The sequence below is a fragment of the Octopus sinensis genome, linkage group LG18, assembly GCF_006345805.1.
Source record: "Octopus sinensis linkage group LG18, ASM634580v1, whole genome shotgun sequence".
Lineage (NCBI taxonomy): Eukaryota > Metazoa > Mollusca > Cephalopoda > Octopoda > Octopodidae > Octopus > Octopus sinensis.
In genome coordinates this window covers 33,249,694-33,273,685 of record NC_043014.1, presented here as the reverse complement: position 1 = coordinate 33,273,685, position 23,992 = coordinate 33,249,694, and the positions used below count along the sequence as shown (strand labels likewise).

Below are 23,992 nucleotides of genomic sequence, written 5' to 3'. Positions count from 1 at the left end.
TGAGGACTGGACAGCCAGAAACAACATGATCAATTGTCTCTGTGAATTTTCCACAAATTCTGCATGAGGGGTCAGATCCATCTTTAAGAATGTTTGCATGTTAATTTCTGGTAGGTAAGCTCTGATCTTGCACTGCAATAACAAAACCTGTTTCCTCTTTCAGACCTGTCCCTTGTAGCAATTGGTGTGTTAGTTTTAGATTTTGCTGATATCTGGCTTGGATAGGTGGTTAGGATATTTTCTGTGCAGGAGTTTGCCTTTCCAATTCTTTTCAGTATTATTCATGCAAGCCTTCTTTGCTTTTTGTTTGATGTTTTTTGTATCACTGATAGGTTTGTCACTATTTGGATCTCATTGGTCTTTCTGATTGTTAAATTCCAAATCAGGAGAAGCAATGATAGGTCTGTCATTATTCGGGTGTCTTTGGTCATTCTTATTGTTAACTTGTAGGCCAAGAGACCTTTAAAATTTCTGAATAAACATCATGACTGAAGCTTGCTCGGAATCTTCATGCTTCAGTACAGTTCATAAGATCACATCACTTGTAATAAGGTATTATCATCATCATTATTATTATTAAGGCAGTGAGTTGGCAAAATCATTAGCATGCTGGATTAAATGCATAGCAGTATTTCATCCATCGCTATGTTCAGAGTTCAAATTCTGCCAAGGTTGACTTTGCCCTTCATCCTTTCAGAGTCGATAAATTAAGTACCAGTGAAACTAATGTAATCAACTTGTCCCTCCACCACCCAAATTTCAGGCCTTGTGCCTTTAGTAGAAAGGATTATTATTATTAGTGTTGTTATTATTATTATTATTATTATTATTGTTTATATTATTATCATCATCATCATTATTGAGGTGGTGAGCTGACAGAATTGTTAGCATTTTACATGAGGGATTTGAGGACAAATTTGTGTTTTTAGAAAACATATATATAATAATAGAAAACAATTTTGTTAATGTAAAAAAAAATGTATATAAAGTAGCTCATCTTCTTTATAATCTTATTCAATGTAGCAACCTTTAGCATGAATAAGTGCTTCTATGTGAGATCTGAATCATCTACATGCCTGAATTAAATGCCCCTGGTTCACATTGGACTTCCCTCTGACTATGGCGGCTTTCAAAGAACCTTTGGTGTTATGGGGATGTTGATTGACTTCTCTCTCTCTCAACAACACTCCACTCATTATAGTTCAATGGACTGAGATCTGGGAGAGTTTGGGAGTTAAATGTTAGGGGTTATGTGATCATGAAAATTGTTAGCCATCCATTTTAAGGTTGCATGAGCTTCATGTTATGGTGCAGAGTTCTGCTCAAACATGTACATCTTTCCATTGTATGCTCTATCTATATCAGTGCTTTACATTTACAACTATTTCCAGGACCTCTTCTGGCTTGACACATTCTTTTGGCTTGGCATGGTTGTCTGCTTTGGCACAGTCTTCTGGCTTGACAGTCGTCTGGCTTGGCACAGTCTTCTGGCTTGCCAGCTCTGGTAAAACCATCCAACCCATGCCAGCATGGAAGGCAGACATTCAATGTTGATAATACTATTTTATGATCTTTTATCTTCTGCTTGTTTCAGTTGTTGGACTTTGACCATACTGAAGCACTGCCTTTAAGGGTTTTGTGAAACAAATTAACCCCAGTACTTATTTATAAAGCTTGGTTCTCATCTCTTTTGCTAAACTACTAAGTTAAGAGAGTATAAATGATTCAACACTAGTTGTTAAGCAATAGTGAAGGACAAACACAAGGACATACACTTCTTTCAGTTCCCATCAACCAAGTCCACCCACAAGGTTTTAGCCCGAGTCTATGGTAGAAAATACTTGGCCAAGGTGCCACACAGTGGGAATGAACCTGAAACCAGGCAAATGGGAAGCAAGCTTCTTGTGATATTTTGTGCTTCTTTCAACAGAATAAAAAGACAAGAACCCTTTGCTTTATATTCCAACCATCTAAAACCCCCAAACAACTGCTGCACCGCACAATATTCTTGCACTCATCATACTGGCAATTAAGAAGAACATTAACCACATTGATTTCACCAACTTTGGAAGGCCTGTGAAGGGCCATGGGCTCAGCCCTTCACCCACACAAAACCAAAATAAAAAACAAAAACATTAGGCATAGGAGTGGTTGTGTGGTAAGTAGCTTGCTTACCAACCACATGGTTCCGGGTTCAGTCCCACTGCGTGGCACCATGGGCAAGTGTCTTCTATTATAACCTCAGGCCAACCAAAGCCTTGTGAGTGGATTTGGTAGATGGAAACTGAAAGAAGCTTATTGTATGTATGTATGTATGTGTGTGTGTGTCTGTGTCTGTGTTTGTGTGTCTGTGTTTGTACCCCCAACATCGCTTGACAACCAATGCTGGTATGTTTATGTCCCCGTAACTTAGCGGTTCAGCAAAAGAGACCGATAGAATAAGTACTAGGCTTACAAAGAATAAGTCCTGGGGTCGAGTTGGTCGACTAAAGGCGGTGCTCCAGCATGGCCGCAGTCAAATGACTGAAACAAATAAAAGAGTAAAAGAGTATCCTTTCATCCATTTCATCTTCTCTATTCTTCCCTTGCAGGTAACCGTTAAGGATGCTAGTGTTTACAAAAAGCGGTTCATGAAAGGCCTAAAAGTATCCTATCGCCTGAATCCTAAATCTGTATTTACCGATACAGAGATGGTGAAAGGAATGCTAAACCCAGTCTTTAACCATTCCAAAGTATTTACATTTGATCCACTGACGGCTGAACATATAGCTTTCTTTGAGGCTGGTTCCATAACATTTTGGTTGTACGCAGCACAAGATGACACCACAGAATTAAAAGACACCCAAATGACAACTCAGGTAAGTTTCGTGTGTGTGTGTGTGTGTGTGTGTGTGTGTGTGTGTGTGTGGTGTATGTGTGTGTGTACATGTGCATATGTATATGTGTGTGTGTACGTCTTTATATACATCTAATATAATGAATGCGAAAACTAACTTCTGTGTCAATGTGTCACTCTTTGACCCACCCCTTGCACTCTCACTATTCAATGACACTTCTACTATTCCTCCTGCTGGGGTGAGAGTAATAGTAGGCATAGAGACAGTGAGGGCATTGGTGAAAACAGAGAGAGAGAGAGAGGCAAAGAAATTTAGGGAGAGCTGATGATGTTTTATTAAAAGTAGTAGTGTTGATGGTGGCAATGGGAGTAACAATAAGAGAAAGAAAGTGGGTATGTGAGAGAAAGAGGAAGATGATGTACAACTTCCCTGGACAGAAATTCCTGTGGCCAACATACTGAACCAACTACTGAACACTATCATTTTTGTTTTATTTTTTTAATCCTTTAATATACACACACACACACACACACACACACACACACACATATGTATGTCTGGGTGTGTGTACATATATACATATACACACACACAAAAAAATAAAGTACACTTCAATTGAAATACAGTTTCCCCAAAATTAAACATATTTAATATAATAAATGTGAATGTCAGTGTGTCATACATTTTCAACTTTACTCCTAGAGGCCATAGCCTAACATATCATACCATTTTGGAATCAGGTTGACTCTGTGAATAAATTAAAAACATTCTGGGCTGAATCTGGACTTGCAATCCTGAAATTTTGGATTCCTGTTTTTTCATTACTGTGATTGTTTTTGGCTATTTTTTATGCATGATTTTTAGCGCCAAATATGATCATCATTGGGATATGACTCTGGAGGAAGTAATTGCAACAAATTCTCCAAAACAAGTCAGAGATCTGTTTGTAGATCTTCCCATTCAGGGTCAGTTGCTTAAAAGCTACATACTAGCTTAAAGCTACCCTATCGGGCAGCTTTTAAGCTAATATATATGGTCAGCTCCAACTCGTATTCAAGCTTTGGGTTCCTCAGTTTCAATCCAGTCTCTTCAGTTGATGTTTGTGCTGAAAATGACTTTGGAGTCCAAGTTGGTGGTGAAAGAGCTGTGGGCAGAACTTGCACAGGATGGTCAGTGCAGGTGGAGGATGTTAAAGATGCTCCTTTCTTCTCCTGCATTTTGCCTCCTCATTCTGTTGTCTGTTCTGCTTGAAGGAGCTGGCTCCATTGTGGATAGCAGTCCTCCAGGCTCTCCTCTCCATGGCAATCTGTTCCTATGAGGATGGCTGGATGTTAGCTTGAGCCAAGGTCCATTTGAGCTGGTCTTTAAAATGGAATTCGGACCTCCTCTGGGTCTTGTTCCGATTGCAAATTCTCCATAGAGCATGATCCTTAGGGAACAAGAGGGCTCCATATGATGGATGTGACCTGCCCAGTAGAGACGATAGTGTAGAATGGTGGCTTCGACACTTGGTGGTGAGGCATGGCGAAGAACCTTGTTGAGGATCTGTCATAGCTTTGATTACTGGAAGCATTCAAGGTGCTTGAAGTCATGGCGGTACAATGTCCAAGTCTCACAAGCATAGAGTAGAGTTGACAGGACAATGGCATGGAAGACCATGATCTTTGTGTGGATGGTCAGTGCGCGATTGAAGAATACACGTTTGCTGAAGGCAGAATGGGCTGCCCCAATCCGGTTCTCCCTTTCACATGTGGAGTTCTTTGAAAGGATACTACCAAGGTATGTGAAGTGTTCAACTTCTTCTAGGGGTTGGCCATTGATGCTAATGTTTGTGGGTGGACTGTTCTGACCTGGTGCAGGTTGGATCAGTGTCTTGGTCTTTAATATGTTTACCTGCATCCCAAAGCATTTGTAAGCTGCATTGTAAAGATTGGCCATTGGAGCCTGGAGCCTGCAAATAATTTTCTATCTATCTATCAATATGTGTGTGTGTGTGTGTGTGGTCCACAGATGACATCCAGAGATTCTCAGTATAGAAGACACTTAGTAGAGATGAAATGATTCAAACTTAGACTCCAATGTCTTTACAGTGGATCAATTCCACAGGGTAAAGAATGGCTACAAGAGGGATCAAGTTGAGCAGATATAGAGACAATTCTGTGGATAAACAAATTATATATATTAAATATAACAGTTTGGGTATGAAATACAAAACATGTATATATGTATACATGTATACATGTGTATTGTGATATTGATTGCATCTATAAGATGCTTTATTTTCTTTTTCTTTTGGAGAGTGTAGCTTTGACCAGAAAAAATTAATGTCATCAGACAGTATCCAATGATCATTGTTGAGTGTATTAACCCTGAATTATAACATCCTCTTATCTGTGTGTTGGCAGAGGAGGCCAAATTGCTACCCATCTCCTCCACTTGGCTTCCAGCTTAACTCCTCACTCTTGCTCCATAACTAACAAGAAGGTCTCCCAGTATATGTGTAGCATGTATATAAAGTCATAAAAGGTTTAGTTTACTTACATTGGGTTATGTCATGCTGATGATTTCTAAAATGAATGAAATAGTGCTATTCTTGTTTACCACTGACTGGAAACTTTAACAACTTCATAATAAGTAAACAAAAAAATTAACATGCATCTTCTTTATTCCTTAATTTCAAATTCAACTTACTTCTAATCTCACCAACTACTATGAAGAAATGATTATCTCCCTTGTATTAACTGTTTGCTAGGGAACATTATGTATTATATATATATATATTTATATATATATATATATCAACATCATCGTTTAATGCCCGTTTTCCATGCTAGCATGGGTTGGACGGTTCAACCGGGATCTGGGAAGCCAGGAGGCAGTGTTTCTACTTCCTAATGCCAACCACTCCGTGAGTATAGTGGGTGCCTTTTATGTGCCAGGGGAGGCTGGCAACGGCCATGATCGGTTGGTGCTTTTTACATGCCAATATTATATTATACTACATTATATCATATTATTATATTTATATAACATGCATACAAATGCTGGTTTGAATAAGTCTGTAACTGTGAAGAGACTGGACATATGTTATTTCACCATTTCAGATAAAAATGAATGTGTTGTTGTTTTTTTACTTATTCTTTCAAAGTTTTATTCCTGCATCAACAATTTGACTGTATTTTTTAGGAGTTAAAGAAAGCAAAATCAAAAGATATGTTGAAACGAAAAAACAGTTCAATCACAGTTAATAACCAACAACAGCATTTAAAGACAGAACTTCTCCTTCTTCAGAAAAAGAATGAACGGCTGGCACAGAAAGAAAGACGAATACAGGTAAACATTTCACTTTTGTATTTATCATTATCACTATCATCATCATCATCATTAATATTATTATTATTATTCCGTCGAGGTCGATTTTGCCTTTCATCCTTTCAGGATCAATAAAATAAGTGCCAGTTGAACACTGAGGTCAATGTAATCAACTCATCCCCACCTCCCCCAAGCTGCCCTTGTGGCAGAAATTTGAAATAATTATCATTATTATTATTCTTCCACCAAGGTCATCTTTACCCCTGTCATTCCCTCTGTGAGACCCAACGATCCTTTCTCACCACTGCATCCCATGTCTTCCTGAGTCTACCCCTTCCATATATATCAGGTCGTCCCATAAGTTCTGTCTGAATTTTGAATAAAGAAAATAAGTGATCAAATGTTATATTTAATTGAAATTTAATCATCAATGTACTTTCTCTGATTATCTATGACTTCCTTCCATCTATTTACAAGCTTTTTAATCCCATCAGTGTAAAACTCTTTTGGTTTCAAAGCGAAGAACTCTGAAATGTCAGTTTCGACCTCCCACTGGCTTGCAGAAGTTATATCCCCCAAATGATTCTGTAAACTATGAAATAAATGGTAGTCTGAAGGAGCAAGGTTGGGAGAATAAGATGGATGAGGAATTTTTCCTAACCAAGCTCTTTGATCTTCTGTGATGTGATCTTTGCAGTGTGGGGTTGTGCATTGTCCTGATGAAACATCACTCCTTTTTGATTCATTAAAGCAGATCTTTTTTTCTTCAAAGCTTGGTTCAAACACTCTAATTGCTGGCATTAGGTGGTAACAATTCAAAGTGAATTACTCCTTTGCAATCCCACCAGATAGAGAGAAGAACATTTTTCCCATGAAGTTCCCTTCTCGGTTGTGGTTGAACTTTTTCCCTTTTACCAAGCCACTGTTTACGACGTTTAACATTTCGATAGAAGATCCATTTTCATCACCAGTCACAAGTCTATCCAAAAAGGGTGAAATGAGTTTGTGAGAATGGAAAGAAGAGCAGATGTCAACTAGGGATTTGCGGTTGCTTTTAGACAATTCCTGAGGCACCCATTTTCCAAGTTTAGGAACCTTTCCAAGTTGTTGAAGATGACGATGAACAGTTGTATGGTTTGAACTAAGCTTTATTGCCAATTCCTCAACTGATAATGCAAGCTTTTCTTCAAGTAAGGCCTCAAGGAGCTTATCATCAAACTCAACTGGACGTCCTATTCAATCTTCATCTTCAAGGCTGAAATCTCCACTTCTGAATTTTGCAAATCCTCTTTTGCAAGTTCTTTCATTCAAGCATTCTCCATCTGTTTTCTCTTCTCATTCTTTTCTGAAGAAGAGCGTAGGTGCAAAATGTTAAAGACTCTTCCTTTTTCCCTGAGCTTCAAACTAATACAGTTTGTTTGTTGTTCCTTCACCTGCTTCTATCCTTTGTTTTTGTTTTTTTTTGTCTTTTGTACAATTTTGAACCATATGTATGTATTTATGTACATATGTACAAATGTATGTATGTATGTATGTATGTATGTATGTGTGTATGTGTGTATGAATGATTGTCTTTAAACACACACACACACACACATAGATATAATGTCATACTTTATATCACTCTTAGCAAATTTGCCTGGAATGGTCCCAAAAGCCAGAAGAGGAACAACAATTCATTCAGTTTTGGCAGTCCGTTTCTGCTGTGGCCAAGAGTACTGGAACCAAATTTAGAACAAATCTTTCATCAAATGAGGTATATTTTGATTTTGTTTTCTCTTTACTAAATATGTTAATGATTGGCAGATGGACTGTGCCGATAACTTTAGCTGACCCTCCCAAGTAAAACCTATGTGGTTGGGGTTAAGGTTGAACCTTTTTAGGTTATAGTTTGCAAGAAAACATCAGCAAAAAGGTTATTTTGGAAAGCAACAGGTCATGGGAAGACAGATTGGGGAATTTTTTAAATATAAGATCTGGAGGTAAAATATAGAAATAGCTGTTATCTTTCATCCAAAGTCATTTAATGGAAGTATCTCAGCTGAGACCATCTTGTCCTTTTATATATATGAGACTACATTTTTTGGTTTCTTGGGGGTTTTTTTCCTATTCTATTTCAAATGTGATTTATGAGGAGAAATAGGTATATCTAGTGGACCTGGATGGAAAGAATATATAGTGAGCTAGTTGAGAAGAGCAATAACCTTAGTTGTAGCAACAGAAGAAAGAAAAACAGAGAGAAGAAACAGGGCATTTGTGAGCCAGTAGTTTAAGTGTGTTGAAGATTGAGCTTTTTTTGATTAGGCATACAATCTTTTTCATTTCATCTAGGATGTCTCTATGTGAAACAGCAATTGTACCCTCTCAGATGGAAGATGAACCTCACTGCATGTGATGCCTTTCTATAGTAGCAGAAATATTCCAGAGGGGTCTTGTGCTTCACTGTACAGGATACTTGTGAGTGTTGGAGTAGCACCATCCCAAATGGAAGCTGTACTCCACTGTACAAGGCATTTTTAGTTGTAATAATATTGTTATTTTGTCTTATTCCTAACAGAAGCATTCACTATAAATAATACTATGAAATTACAGTGATGTACTTGCATAGCAAGTGACCTGATCAGAGATTATGTGCTGGAACGAAAACGATTGCAGCATGGAAGGTGTTTATAAACCATTTAAGAAACACACAAAGTCCATTAGATTCACTTCAACATTTAAATTTAACTTGCCAAAATATTTTCGTCACTTTCAGACCGCGACCTGTTTACTGACAAAATTCCATGCTGCGTGACTATGAAAGTAATAGATTTATGCTACAAATATTGTATTTTTTTAATTATTTTGTCAGAAAAGATGGGTTTATTTTTTATTGCCTTTGTAACCCATATAGGCTAATAGATGAAGAATTATCTTGGCCTGTGATAGAAGGTCACAAGATCCTATCTCCTTGCCTGTGTTACATTTAGAGTTATTATGTTGGCTTTTTAGTTCACAGGTGGTGAGACTGGAAAATAATTGATTGTCTGATCAATTTAGTGGCAGAGCTAGAACCTTCAGATAGCTCCTACCTCTAGGTAGCCCCCCCCCCTGGTCCAGACCCCACCTCTCTCTCAAGCCTCTGCAGGTTTATACAGTGGGCCCAAAAGTGCCACCCTGCTACAAGTGTCTCCTGGGGTGCACCCCTTTCTCACCCCTGCTATATTATCAGATGAAATTAAACCCCTGGAACTTACATGAAATTTACCTGGATTGATTTTTTATTTCCACACAGGATGGCAATGTAGAAACGTCGGCATTGGGAGATAAAAATGAAATCATCAGTCTGTATGTGTTCGGAGAAGATGAAGAAGAACTAGCGTCGGAACTGGGAAATGGCAACGGGTTGATTGATTATTGTAAAGTAGCACATCTTTGCTACGATGATAAAATGAAACCAAAGACAGAGGTAAGCATTTCTAGCTGACTTCAAGATGAAATGGTCAAGTGTAGGGGTCCCTAACCACCAGGTTGTGGAACACTACCAGGTCATAGATTATTTGGTTCTGGGTTACACAGAAACAATAAATTCTTTAATTCCAATCCCATCTTACTGACTGATGCAGTCTGCAGGGAATGCATAGCTGTGTGGTAAGAAGCTTGTTTCTCAATCACATAGCTCTGAGTTCACTCCCACTGCATGGCACCTTGAGCTGGCCAAAGCTGTGTGAATAGGTTAGGTAGACAGAAACTGAAAGAAGCATGTTGTGTGTGTGTGTGTGTGTGTGTGTGTGTGTGTGTGCATGTATGTATGTATATATATATTTGTGTATTCATGTCTTTGTGTCTGTGTTTTGTCCACCAACACCACTTGACAACAGGTGTTGGTGTGTCCCTGTAACTTAGCAGTTTGGCAAAAAGAGACTGATAGAATAAGTACTAGGCTTAAAAACCAAAATAAGTCCTGGGGTTGATCTGTTCAAGCTGGTGCTCCAGCCTAACCAGTCAAGCGACAGAACCAAGTAAAAGATAAGAAATTACATATGGAATAATTAAATCATATATTATGCACTTTATTGTGCTTTGTTAATCACATGATACTCCAGTTATGGAAAAACTGTCTTGCATAAAACTGGTCAGTGGTGAAAAAAAGATTGGTAACTGATGGTTAACCCTTTCATTACTGTATTTATTTTGAGATGCTCTGTGTTTCTTTAAATTATTTTAAATATAACAAAGAATCTAGTAAAATAACTTAGTTATCATTAAGCTAGTGTTAGGAACATAAATTGGGACTAAGGCTTGGTGGAAGATTTTAATTCAAAACTTATGAAAACAAGACATTTGTACTACAGAGCCAGTTTCAGCTGGGTTGGTAATGAAAGGGTTAAATAGATAAAGATAGCACTACCAATGTTAATTGTAAGATCAAATCTACTATGGCGAGGGATATTTTTGTATCTCTAATCAAGGCAATTATTTGGCCATATCCTGCCTGGCTCTCTAGAATAATTTATCAAATCTTCTGTTAATGTCATTGGTGCACTGACACTCTGTCCAGGGAAAGATTCATCTCTTACTTTTCTTCTGGAACTATGTCTTGACTTTACAAATTGTTGTAGTTGAATATATTTATCATTATTAAAATGTGGTGAGCTAGCAGAATTGTTAGCATGCTAGATGAAGTGCTTAACAGTATTTTGCTTGTCACTATATTTCGAGTTCAAATTCCACTGAGGTTGGCTTTGGCTTTTATCCTTTTGGGGCCAATAAATTAAGTACCAGTGAAACACTGGAATTGATATAACTGACTAGTCTTCTCCCTCAAAATTTCAGGTCTTGTGTCTATAGTAGAAAGGATTAAGAACATAGGTAGCAGGGTGAGCTGGCAGAATTGTTTGCACACTGGGCCAAAATGCTTCACAGCATTTCATCCGTCTTTACGTTCTGAGTTCAAATTCTACTGAGGTCATCTTTGCCTTTCATCCTTTCAAGGTCAATAAAATAAACACCAGTTGAACACGGGGATCAATGTAGTCGACTAACTCCCTCCCCCAAAATTGCTGGCCTTGTGACAAAATTTGAAATCAATAATATCAGTTTTACACTGACACTCTATCCAGGGCAAGATTCATCACTTACATTTCTTCAGAAATTATATCTTGTCTTAGCTTCACAAATTGTTGCAGTTGAATATATTTATTGTTATTAACTACATAGAAACCAGTTCGAAACTTTAGAAACTTCAGATAAATACAGGGCTTAGTTCCAACACTTTTATGTTCTACAGTCAGAGATTAATGATAACAATTACTTTTTCAACTGTCAGCAAACAGTTTATTGTTTAAAGTGAATATCACAACCTTCATGTCGTGTTGTGTGTGTCTGTAGATGTCACACTTGCTATGTTGAGTGTGTGTGTTTGCATCTCTGTGCATAACATCTTTACTATGTTGTGTATCTCTGCACATGTCATCCTTGCTATGTTGTGCGTGTTAGCTTTGCTATGCTCTGAGTATATGTGTGTATGCGCATGTGTGTACATCATCGTTACCATGTTGTGTGTGTGTGTGTACATGTCATCATTGTCATACTGTGTGCAGGTCTGTACATGCCATCCTTGCCTTTATTATATAGCTCTTCTTGCCAAACTGTTTTTGTCAATACATGATCTAACATTAAATTCAATACCAGAACCTAAATATTTTTCTGTACAAAGTGCTGTTATAACAATCACAAGTTTAAGACAGGAGTAAGAAACGAGCTCACTGATAGGTTCACACCATATAACACTTGCTCAGTAACTCAATATTATTACTGACTATTCTGCTATTCATATTAAATTAAGTAACTATTACCAATTATACTGTCACTCATACTTGCTAGGTGACTGTTATTGATTTTACTGTCTCTCTCTTTTTCAAATTAAATATTTAAATATATTTTTTCTGCTATATTCAGACAATTCATCAGTCACATAGTATAACAGAATATAACTACACACACACACACACATCATCATCATCGTTTAACGTCTGCTTTCCATGCTAGCATGGGTTGGACAGTTTGAGGTCTGGCGAACCAGATGGCTGCACCAGGCTCCAATCTGATCTGGCAGAGTTTCTACAGCTGGATGCCCTTCCTAACACCAACCACTCCGAGACTGTAGTGGGTGCTTTTACATGCCACCGGCATGAGGGCCAGTCTGGTATTGGCCACACTCAAATGGTACTTTTTATGTGCCACCTGCACAGGAGCCAGTCCAGCGGCACCGGCAACGACCTCACTTGTATGTTTTTTCACGTCGTGCCACCAGCACAAGTGCCAGTAAGGCAACGCAGGTAACGATCACGCTCGAAAGGTGTTTTTTACGTGCCACTGGCACGAAGGCCAGCTTGTTGCTCTGGCAATGATCATGCTCGTATAGTACTCTTGGCAGAAACGTTAGCACGCTGGGCGAAATGCTTTGTGGTATTTCGGCCGCCGCTGCGTTCTGAGTGCAAATTCCGCCAAGGTCGACTTTGCCTTTCATCCTTTCAGGGTCGATAAATTAAGGACCAGTTACGCACTGGGGTCAATGTAATCGACTTAATCCATTTGTCTATCCTTGTATGTCCCCTCTGTGTTTAGCCCCTTGTAGGTAGTAAAGAAATAGGTACTCTTAGCACTCCATTAGCATGGATGCCAGTCATCGAATTTGATTTCGATTTCACTTGCCTCAACAGGTCTTTGCAAGCAGAGTTTAGTGTCCAATGAAGGAAAGGTACATATATATATATATGCTCATACATATGTAACATATACGTAGTATATGTACCTATATTCAACTTAGCAAGAGACCCACCTCAGTTCAATGCTTGCAACATGAAACAACTCCACAAATCAATTTATGAATGACTTTACTACAAGGCTCAATGTAAAATGGTTTTAGACATTTCATCATTAGCCTCCTCATTGTCATTTAATGTCCACTTTCCATGCTGGCGTAGCTAGGGCAATTTAACTGGATCTGGCAAGCCAGAATATGAGCCAAACTCTACTGTCTGCTTTGACTGGATGCTCTTCCTAACATCAACCATTTTACAGAGTGTATTGGGTGCTTTTTTTATGTGGCACCAGCACTAGTGAGGTTGCCATATAACTTGCAAGGACAAAATCCCTCAATTAAACAGAGTATAGTAGTAAGGGAAGTAGCTGTGTACCAGGTGATAAACTGTGATAGAGACAGAAACATGTGTCTTGCAGTAGGGGAGATGCATAGCTTTATATGAGCTAATTACCATCTCACTTTACTTTTTTTCTAGTTTCTGCTTCAAAAACAGAAACCAGATCCAATTACATTTTTCACTGACTTTCATTTTTTTTTTTATTTACCTGTTACATGTATATTCAACAAAACACTTTTTTCCTCGATGGGAAAAAATTAACAAAAGTCTTGACAAAAACTTACTTGCCGTTAGAAGGGGACTTAACTCCTGTTTGCAAACAATGGTGATTTCACCAACTTGAAAATTGTTAAAAGTTTTAGTTGAAAATTTATTTTTACTGCTATTCACTGGTGCATCTGGGGAAAATAAGTTGACAAAAATACAGCTAGGGTCATGATGAATGCCCTCCTAAAATTGGATCGACATGCATGCTAATTTGTGGACATGCATAAATTACATTCACATACACATACACACATCCTGCCTTTTATATATACAGATGATGATGATGATGCACGAGTCATGTCTTACTTGGTATGTAAGGGTTGGTACAGGAAGGGCAGGGAAAAAAACCGCCTCATCAAATTCCATCTGACCCATGCATGGAAAAGGGGGTATTAAAACAATGATGGGTTAAAGATAGACTTGTATATTAGTCCATCTTTAAAGATAACCACCAACTGCAACTAAATGTTTGGTTTTCTTTGACAGAAATATTATGATCATAAGTAACCACCTAATATTCCAACAATGTCTGTATATACATCATATGGACTTATTACTCCATTTTTCATAAATTTCTATTCTCACCATATCAAACACTTTGTTCCAGGATTTAGGCTACTTGCATGATAGAACTCACCGTAAAGTCACAACTCAAAACTTAGTCTAGTTACCATCCTGAGTCATGCTGACTCATAAGGGCCAATTTCCCAGTTTTGATGGCATATAAATCCCCCGCCTGGATAGGGTGCCAGTCTGTCACAGGATTACTCATTTTTGCCCACTGATTGAACTGGAGCAACATAAAATGAAGTGTTTTGCTCAAGCACACAATACATCGCCCAGTTCAGGAATTGGAACCACAATCTTATGGTCATGAATCCAAGTCCCTAACCTCTAAGCCATGTGCTTCCACTAAAACTTGGACTAGAAGACATATATATGTGTGTGTGTGTGTGTGTGTGCAGGTGAGGATATAAATTACATTTAATACTTCAAATATTTAAGGTGGTGAGCTGGCAGAATCGTTAGCACGCCAGGCGAAATGCTTAGTGGTATTTCGTCCGTCTTTATGTTCTGAGCTCAAATTCCGCCACGGTCAACTTTACCTTTCATCCTTTCAGGGTCGATAAATTAAGTACCAGTTGCGTAATGTGGTCGATCTAATTGATTGGCCCCCTCCAAAAAAATTTGTGCCCTGTGCCTGGAGTAGAGAAGAATATTTCAAATATTTATTTGCATTGTATTGATCTATTCTAAACACCAGAGAATGGATTGTATAGGCCAAGTTCAATTCCAAGTCAGAGCCATTTATTTCTTTTGCACTAATACTGTTCTGACAAGGGGCATGAATACCACAGTCCCAATTTATCCTCTCTGAAGACAATAAAGATCAGGGTGTTTAGCTTTTTAACAGTCTAGTGTGTAGAGGTAAAAAACAGTTTATCCATATATTTACTCAACTATTTATGCTCATACACACATACTCGAGGACTTACGGTATACCAACTCAGCTTACTATCACTCAATACATGCGACTCAAGCCACCGCAACCCCTTCCCTCCTTTTCATTTTAGATAGTAATAACGGTTTCAAATTTTGGCACAAGGCCAATAATTTCTGGGGAGGGTGCTAGTTGATAACATTGGCCCCAATGCTCAACCACTTAAGTACACACAGATGCAGTCTGTAAATATACATACATGATACAGATATCAACATTAAACATACATGCACCGATATAACCACTAATTGCTCGCACTCCACACTTTGTATCTGACTTATATGTTTTCTCTGTTACAGTTATCAGAACAATATGATGCTCTTAGCAAAAAGTTTGGTGACAAAATACAGAACAGCGTCTCATGTGTGATCTGCTAAACTTTCGCCACACAGCCACATCATCAGATTGGACATCAACTCAAAATTATCGACGATATCCATGATCCATCCATCCTAACTCTCTACCCACTGGTAAAGATGGTACAACTCAGCTTTACATTCTCTCTTCCTTACAGACAATATACTTCAACTTTCCACCTGTGTTACACATGCTGGAATACAAATGGTTATAGTATGACTTTCTGAAGTTACAACTTAGCTTTTCACTACTTGTAACAACAGATAGCACAGATCGTTTTTTTCAGTATTTGCTATAGAGATACATGATATTCTACCATATGTAGCAGATGGAATAACTTGACTTTCCACTCTGTAGTAACATTACACCATAGAATATGACATCTTTTCTGAATTACAACAAAATATTCTTGTACATATGAATACACCTACAACTATTATCAATGAGACAATAAACTTGGTAAAAATTGTCATTTTTATCAAAGTTATCAATCAGACGATAAAGATGGTAAAAATTAAACATTTTCTAACTAAAATTGGTAGAAATTCATCATATCTCCCAGCCCTGCAATTGCAAACATTGTAACTAGCCAGTAAACATTACACAGAGTAACTTGTTTTTTATTTTTAAAAAATTACGACCATGCCGATAACCTTAATAAACCATTATAAAATAACTCAAATTCATATTGGTGCATCTAACCCAGTGATTCTCAACCGTTTTTGCCCTATGATTCCTATTTTACTCTACCTAACCTTCATAGCTATTCAATGTATATAAAAAAAATCCTACCGTATTTTTATAATTAAATATCATTAGGAATTGCATTAAAATATTTTGAGTGTTGCAGAAGTATAAGTGATTTATTGCACATAAATTTTAACAATAAGATCTTATATGGACCCCAATTGAGAACCACTGATCATTTAACATTTAAATTGCCCATATCTGGCTCAAATATTTTATTTGTTTTATGTTCAAACTTACCTGATAAATACAGCCTTTCACACCTATCCTACAATGTCATTCTTGAAATAATCAATCCTGTCATTAAAATCTCAGAGTTATGAGATAATGCATGATTGATTCAAAACGTGAATAAATAAGCATTATATTCGACAGAGTAATTTGAATGCTAAAGGATTAAAGATAAACTTGCATGTTAATCCATCATTAAAGATAACTACCAACTGCAACTAAATGTTTGGCTTTCTTTTAAAAACATTTATTTCTTTATTACCCACAGGGGCTAAACATAGAGGGGACAAACAAGGACAGACAAAGGGATTAAGTCGATTACATCGACCCCAGTGGTACTTATTTAATTGACCCCGAAAGGATGAAAGGCAGAATTGACCTCAGAATGTAACGGCAGATGAAATACCACAAAGCATTTTGCCCAGTGTGCTAATGATTCTGCCAGCTCACTGACTTCTTTTAAAAACATTATCACCATAAGTAACCACCGATAACCTGATATTCCAATGTCTGCTTATATGTGGACTTATTCTGTCTCTCTTGCCAAACTGCTAAGTTATGGAGGAGGGGCACAAACACACCAACACCAGTTATCAAGCAGTGGTTGGGGAACAAACACAGACACACACATAAATTATGTATATATATATATATAATATTAATATTAGGGAGTATATATATATATATATAGACACAATGGGCTTCTTTCAGTTTCCATCTATCAAATCCACTCACAAGGTTTTGGAGGTTATAGTAGAAGACACTCGCCCGAAGTGCCATGCAAATGGACTGAACCTAGAACCATGTGTTTGGTAAGCAAGCTTCTTACCACACAGCCATGCCTGCATCTATATATATAAACAAACACACACAACTATACAATGGTCTTCTTTCAGTTTCTGCCTATCAAAGTGATTCACAGCACTTTCGTAGATCCAGTGCCATAGTAGAAGGCACATGTGTAAAGTGCTATGCAGTGGAACTGAACCCAAGACCACACGGTTGGGAAGCGAGCTTCATAACCACAGAGCTGTGATGTCTCCACCATAAATATTCAAATATTTATGGAATTTCAAACTACTTCAAATGAAATTCCAAAGTGATATTATTTCTATTTTTGTATTACATCCATCTTGCTTTATTAGCCTTGAAACCATGTTGTTTTTTCTTTTTCGTTTTTTTTTCTTGTTTTTCTTTTGCTTGCTACTGAAGCAAATATTTTCTGGTGTCCCCCCAACCATAATAACATAAACAGAGAGAAACAAATACCAGGAGACCACATAACTTTGAAATAAGTGTGGAGCTGCAAATCAACCAAAGTGGCTTTAACCCTTCAGCATGTAAACCAGCCAAAATTGTTGTGACCTCCTTCAGTCATAAATGACCATGGGATTGCACCTAGAAAGTTACCCTCTGAGTCACAATTCAGGGCAAGGTTGTTTATGGAAGAATAGCAGTCGCCCACGCATATCAGCCTCCCCTTATCCAAGGGGAAGGCAAAGGCTGATACAGCTTGGCACCAGTGATGTCGCAGCTCATTTATTAACGTGCAAGTGGCTGAGCACTCCACTGACATGTGTACCCTTAACGTAGTTCTCAGGGAGATTCAGCGTGACACGGAGTGTGACAAGGCTGGCCCCTTGAAATACAGGTACAACAGAAACAGGAAGAAAGAGAGAAAGTTGTGGTGAAAGAGTACAGCAGGGTTCACCACCACCTCCCGCCAGAGCCTTGTGGAACTTTTAGATGTTTTCGCTCAATAAACACTCACAATGCCCAGTCTGGGAATCGAAACCGCAATCCTACGACCGCGAGTCTGCTTCCCTAACCACTGGGCCATTGCACCTCCACAAACCAGCCAAAATATTCCACCTGTTTTATGTTCAAACTGACCAGATCCAGGCTTTCACACATACCCTACAATGTTATTCTATATTAAACAATCACATCATCAAAATCTAAAAGTTACAAGATAATGCATGATTAATTCAAAACAATGTAAATCAATAAGCATTATGTTTGATAGAATAACCAGAACACTAAAGCAGAACTATCATCACCATCATTGTTGTCATTTAATGTCTATATTTCATGCTAGTATGGACTGGACAGTTTAATAGGATCCAACATACCCAAAACCTGCGTTGTGCTCCAATATCTGCTTTAACACACAATTTCTACTGGATGTCCTTCCTAAGCCAACCACTTTACAGCATGAGCTGGGTGCTTTTTCTGTATGAATCACCAGCACTAGTGAAAATTTAAGTGCTATGCAGTGGAACTGAACCCGAGACCATGTGGTTGGAAAGCAAGCTTTATAACCACAGAGCTATGTCATCACTATAAATATTCAAATATTTATGGAATTTCAAACTACTTCAAATGAAATTCCAAAGTGATATTATTTCTATTATATCCCCAGCACTAGTGAAAACCATGCAAAGCCTGTAGTTTGCAATACAAACCCCAAGAAAGGTGGATTTATGCGAAGAGATGAGAAGTTAACCCTTTCAATACCAATCTGCCTGAGACCAGCCCTGATTCTAGATTACAATAAAGTTATCCAAATTAAAACCTTCCATCAAATTTTTAATGTTAATTTTGTTCCAAACATTGGCTTAATAAAGACTGATGTTCTTATTTTACTTAATTCTTCATTAATTTCAAAATTAATTGAAACGAAGACAGTGTAATTAAAACAAGACTATCCACCATCCTTCCAACAACAATCTTGAGTATCATTTTGAATTCCATGTTTAACACTCATGGACATACTTACAAAATCAAAAACCAACACAGCACCCATGTCTTTCAGAAACATTTTTTCAGGGTCAGAATTACTGAAGCACGGAATAAACTGCATCGCCAGCCTCGCCTGGCCCCTGTGCCGGTGGCACGTAAAAAGCACCATCCAATCGTGGCCGTTTGCCAGCCTCGTCTGGCACCTGTGCCGGTGGCACGTAAAAAGCACCCACTACACTCACGGAGTGGTTGGCGTTAGGAAGGGCATCCAGCCGTAGAAACATTGCCAGATCAGACTGGGACTGGTGCAGCCTTCTGGCTTCCCAGACCCCAGTTAAACCGTCCAACCCATGCTAGCATGGAAAGCGGACGCTAAACGAAAAAGTTGTTAACTGTCAAGATACTGCATCCTTCAAAACTTCCATGCTTCCTCAAATTTAACCAAAAGTACACCTGATGCCCCTCACCCACTGTTTCTTCTGGGTTTTTTTTTCCTGAAGATTTATTCACAGTTCACATCCTGTGTCTTATTCTTATTTCTTTACTGCCCACAAGGGGCTAAACACAGAGGGGACAAACAAGGACAGACAAAGGGATTAAGTTGATTTCATCAACCGCAGTGTGTAACTGGTACTTATTTAATCGACCCTGAAAGGATGAAAGGCAAAGTCGACCTCGGTGGAATTTGAACTCAGATGAAATACCTATTTCTTTACTACACACAAGGGGCCAAACAAGGACAGCAAAATGGATTAAGTTGATTACATCAACTCCAATGCATACTTATTTAACTGACCATGAAAGGATGAAAGGCAAAGCAGAATTTGAATTCAGAATGTAACGGCAGACGAAACACCGATAAGCATTTCGCCCAGTGTGCTAACGTTTCTTTATTGCCTACAAGGGGCTAAACATAGAGGGGATAAACATAGAAGGGACAAACAAGGACAGACAAACGGATTAAGTCGATTACATCGACCCCAGTGCGTAACTGGCACTTATTTAATCGACCCCAAAAGGATGAAAGGCAAAGTTGGCCTCGGCAGAATTTGAACTCAGAACATAACGGCAGACAAAATACTGATAAGCATTTCACCCGGTGTGCTAACGTTTCAGCTAGCTCACCTGTGCCTTATTCTATCTACTGTTCATGCAGTTTTGGTTACTTTTTCTAAAGAGATGTAATGCACCTGAGCACTGTATACAATGAGTTCATAACTATTATTATTATTATTATTCTTATTATTATTATTATTAACAGAAATGAGAGAAGAGAAGAATGTAGAGGAGCTACATTGCTACTCATATTTAAAAGATATACTTGGTAGTATATAATGGTTGCAAAACGAAATACAGCGTCCCTATCAGCAATTAAAATAGATGGTGAGAATGATCAGAAGCTGCAAAACAATACAGAACATTAAGTGTAGTAATAAAGTTTGAATGTGTGACCATGTAATCAGTAATACAGCAGCATAAATAACTGCCATTATGCATTATACACATAAACACCAAGTATGACCTTGTACTAAAACATCTCTGTATATAGACAGTCCAAATCATTGACAAGACTAAAAAAGGTTAAAATTATGTGATTTAGTGGTCTTCATACTGGAAGTGGTGGGGATTTATCTTCCTACTAACAATATAAAGATGAGTCCATTTTGCAATGAAAAGCCAATACGAGAGCTTCTCTCACGGTAACTACTGCAGTATAGCTTGTTCTAACAGAACACCCATGTTTAAGAAGGGATAAATATTACCACTTGGTGATAGTACTGCCTCTGTTGCTACTCTTTTACTTGTTTCAGTCATTTGACTGCGGCCATGCTGGAGCACCGCCTTTAGTCAAGCAAATCGACCCCAGGACTTATTCTTTGTAAGCCTAGTACTTATTCTATCGGTCTCTTTTACTGAACCACTAAGTTATGGAGACGTAAACACACCAGCATCAGTTGTCAAGCGATGTTGGGGGGACAAACAAAGACACAAACACACACACATACATATATATGATGGGCTTCTTTTCAGTTTCTGTCTACCAAATCCACTCACAAGGCTTTGGTTGGCCCAAGACTATAGTAGAAGATACTTGACTGAAACAAGTAAAAGAGTAAATTTTAAAGAAGAAATCAATATACAGATAGTCTATGTATGTACCTCTGTATACACATAGCTCATGCCATAACTGAAAATATACACCAGGTATTGAAATATACAAATATCAAAAGAGAAATCGATATAGTTTTTATTTTTATCTTCTTTGTTTTTGTTTTTTTGGGTTATTTTTTTTTCAATTATTTAATTACCAATTAGAAAAAAAATTAATAAAACTGAAAAAAAAAAAAAGAATAGAAAAAAAATCTAACAACAAGAAAACAAAATCAGAAAATAGAATATAAAAAAAAAGAATTTTTTTAACAACTAATTGTGAGAAAGACGGGAGGAAAAAGAAAGAAAGTGCATACGTACATATACATATATATAGATGTATATATATACATGTGTGTATATATATATATGTATATATACATGTGTGTATATATATATATGTATATATACATGTGTGTATATATATATATGTATATATATATATATATACGTGTATATATATATATATATGTATATATACATGTGTGTATATATATATATGTATATATATATATATATACATGTGTATATATATATACATGTATATATATACATGTATATATATATATACATGTATATATATATATGTATATATATATATACATGTGTATATATATATATACATGTATATATATATACATGTATATATATATACATGTATATATATATATATATATGTATATATACATGTGTGTATATATATATATGTATATATATATATATATATATATATATATATATGTATATATATATATATGTATATATATATATATATACATGTGTATATATATATATATATATATGTATATATATATATGTATATAAATATGTATATATATATATATATATATATGTATATATATATACATATGTATATATATATACATATGTATGTGTATATATATATATATTGAGAGAGAGACAAAGGGAAGAAGAAAAAAGCCTTCATACAATCTTCCATGATAAGGTTGTGAACCAAGATGTAGTAGTAGTAGTAGTTGTAGTAGTGGTAGTAGCAGAAACCAATCAATATGATTCAGTCACCCATCCTCCTACTTGTCATTTTGTTCATCATTCTGTTACCATAATACAACTTAGGGAGTTTTCTTTTCTTTTTCTTCTTCACATAATGAAATGTGTAATGTATAAATTAACTATCCCCCCACCCCGTCCACCACCCAGCCCTTTTATTATGTTCCTACAATATTTTGCTTTACATGCAAAAGTTCAGAATATTTTTTTTAATATTATTGCCATCATTTTAACACCCCGTTATTTTTGGTCAAGATTTTTTAGGAGTTTATGTTTTTTTTATTTTTATTTATTTTCTTTGTAAATCTATTTGGTTTTTACCCTTATGAATATAATTTATTTTGTCCAGTATTTTTTTTTTAAATTCGGTTTCGAGTAAACATGATAAACTTTTTCCCTTTTTTTTTTTTTTAGTTGCTGGTTTTTTTAGGTTTAAATTTCATTCATCATTCATTTTCAAAAATAAAATTACTTCCTGACTAAAAAATCCCAGTTTTTATTTTGAGAATAATTTAAGCCCACCCAAAATTTCAAGTTCAAAAGATACCTGATTATATATGTGTATGTATGCCTATATATATATATATATATATATATATATATATATGGATGTATGTCAGAAAGGAAGGGAGATAAGAATTTTGCCCTAAATTTAAAAATAGATACCAGGGGTTAACACTGTGTGTGTGTGTGTGTGTACAAACATGTATATAGATAAGTACACGCATACATTTTATGAATGGAACCATGTCCCTGGTCTCAGTGAGTATCATTATCTTCATTAACGTCATGATCAGTAACATTTCATGTATTAAACATTTATCTTTCTCTCAGATTCAAACTTGAACTAAAAGAAAAGGGGAAAAAAAAATTTTTTTAAAAAAAAGAAAAAAAACATTAAAAACAATAACAACAACAACATACATAAAGGAATAATCCACATTTTCTCCTCTTATATTGCTTTTTATCATCATCATGATTATGGTCATTTTGTGTATGTTTTTCTGTCTGGAGAGATAACTGAATGCAAATGTTTCATTTTTTCCATTCTCCCCCCCACATCAACCACCCCTTTGCATTGTTTTATAGTCATCACAGATTATATTCGTATTTTTTGAGGGTTGTTTGAGGATTGTGACACCCTTCTCTCTTTCTCTCTCTCTCTCTTTTTTAAACCTCCATCAGTCATCAGTTTAGAATGGTGCAGTAAGCTCAAAGATGTGGTCTCTATGTTGTTGCTCCTCCATTAAATCTTACCCAACTGTCTTATATAAAATAAAAGGGAGAGGGGGTAATGTAATGCGGTCCTAGATATATTATGTATGGGCAAAAAAAAAATAGGATAGTCATGGTAGGAATGTCTGCAATAACCATGCTCATCTAAGGCAAAACAACACCAGTATCACTAACACCATAACCAACCAGTGTGTCCAAGAGGGAGCTTTTGTGTGGTTACATGATCCACTAGAAATAGCAGTCGACTTTCTTCTCAAATTAAGTCATCAGACATAATAGATAAAAGAAGTCCTAAATACAGACAAAAATACATGGGACAAACATGACTGAAATATCATTGGTCAAAGTTGTGCTGGATCAAGCCTGGCCTATGGTTAAACAACAACAGCAATAATATGACCAACTAAAGAAAATCATAATCAGTGACATGATTA

At 36.7% G+C, this 23,992-nt stretch overlaps 1 protein-coding gene across 1 annotated transcript in view; it reads left to right on the top strand.

Moving 5' to 3' along the window:
* LOC115221444 (kinesin-like protein KIF28P) overlaps positions 1-16,105 on the top strand; it is a 113,241-nt gene extending 97,136 nt beyond the window's left edge. The window contains exons 22-26 of the mRNA XM_029791627.2: positions 2,592-2,858; positions 6,024-6,170; positions 7,780-7,905; positions 9,424-9,597; positions 15,362-16,105. Coding sequence (XP_029647487.1) covers positions 2,592-2,858; positions 6,024-6,170; positions 7,780-7,905; positions 9,424-9,597; positions 15,362-15,439 — 792 coding nt within the window. The 3' untranslated portion in view covers positions 15,440-16,105. The remainder of the gene's footprint in view (positions 1-2,591; positions 2,859-6,023; positions 6,171-7,779; positions 7,906-9,423; positions 9,598-15,361) is intronic.
* The last annotated feature ends 7,887 nt before the right edge of the window (positions 16,106-23,992 follow it).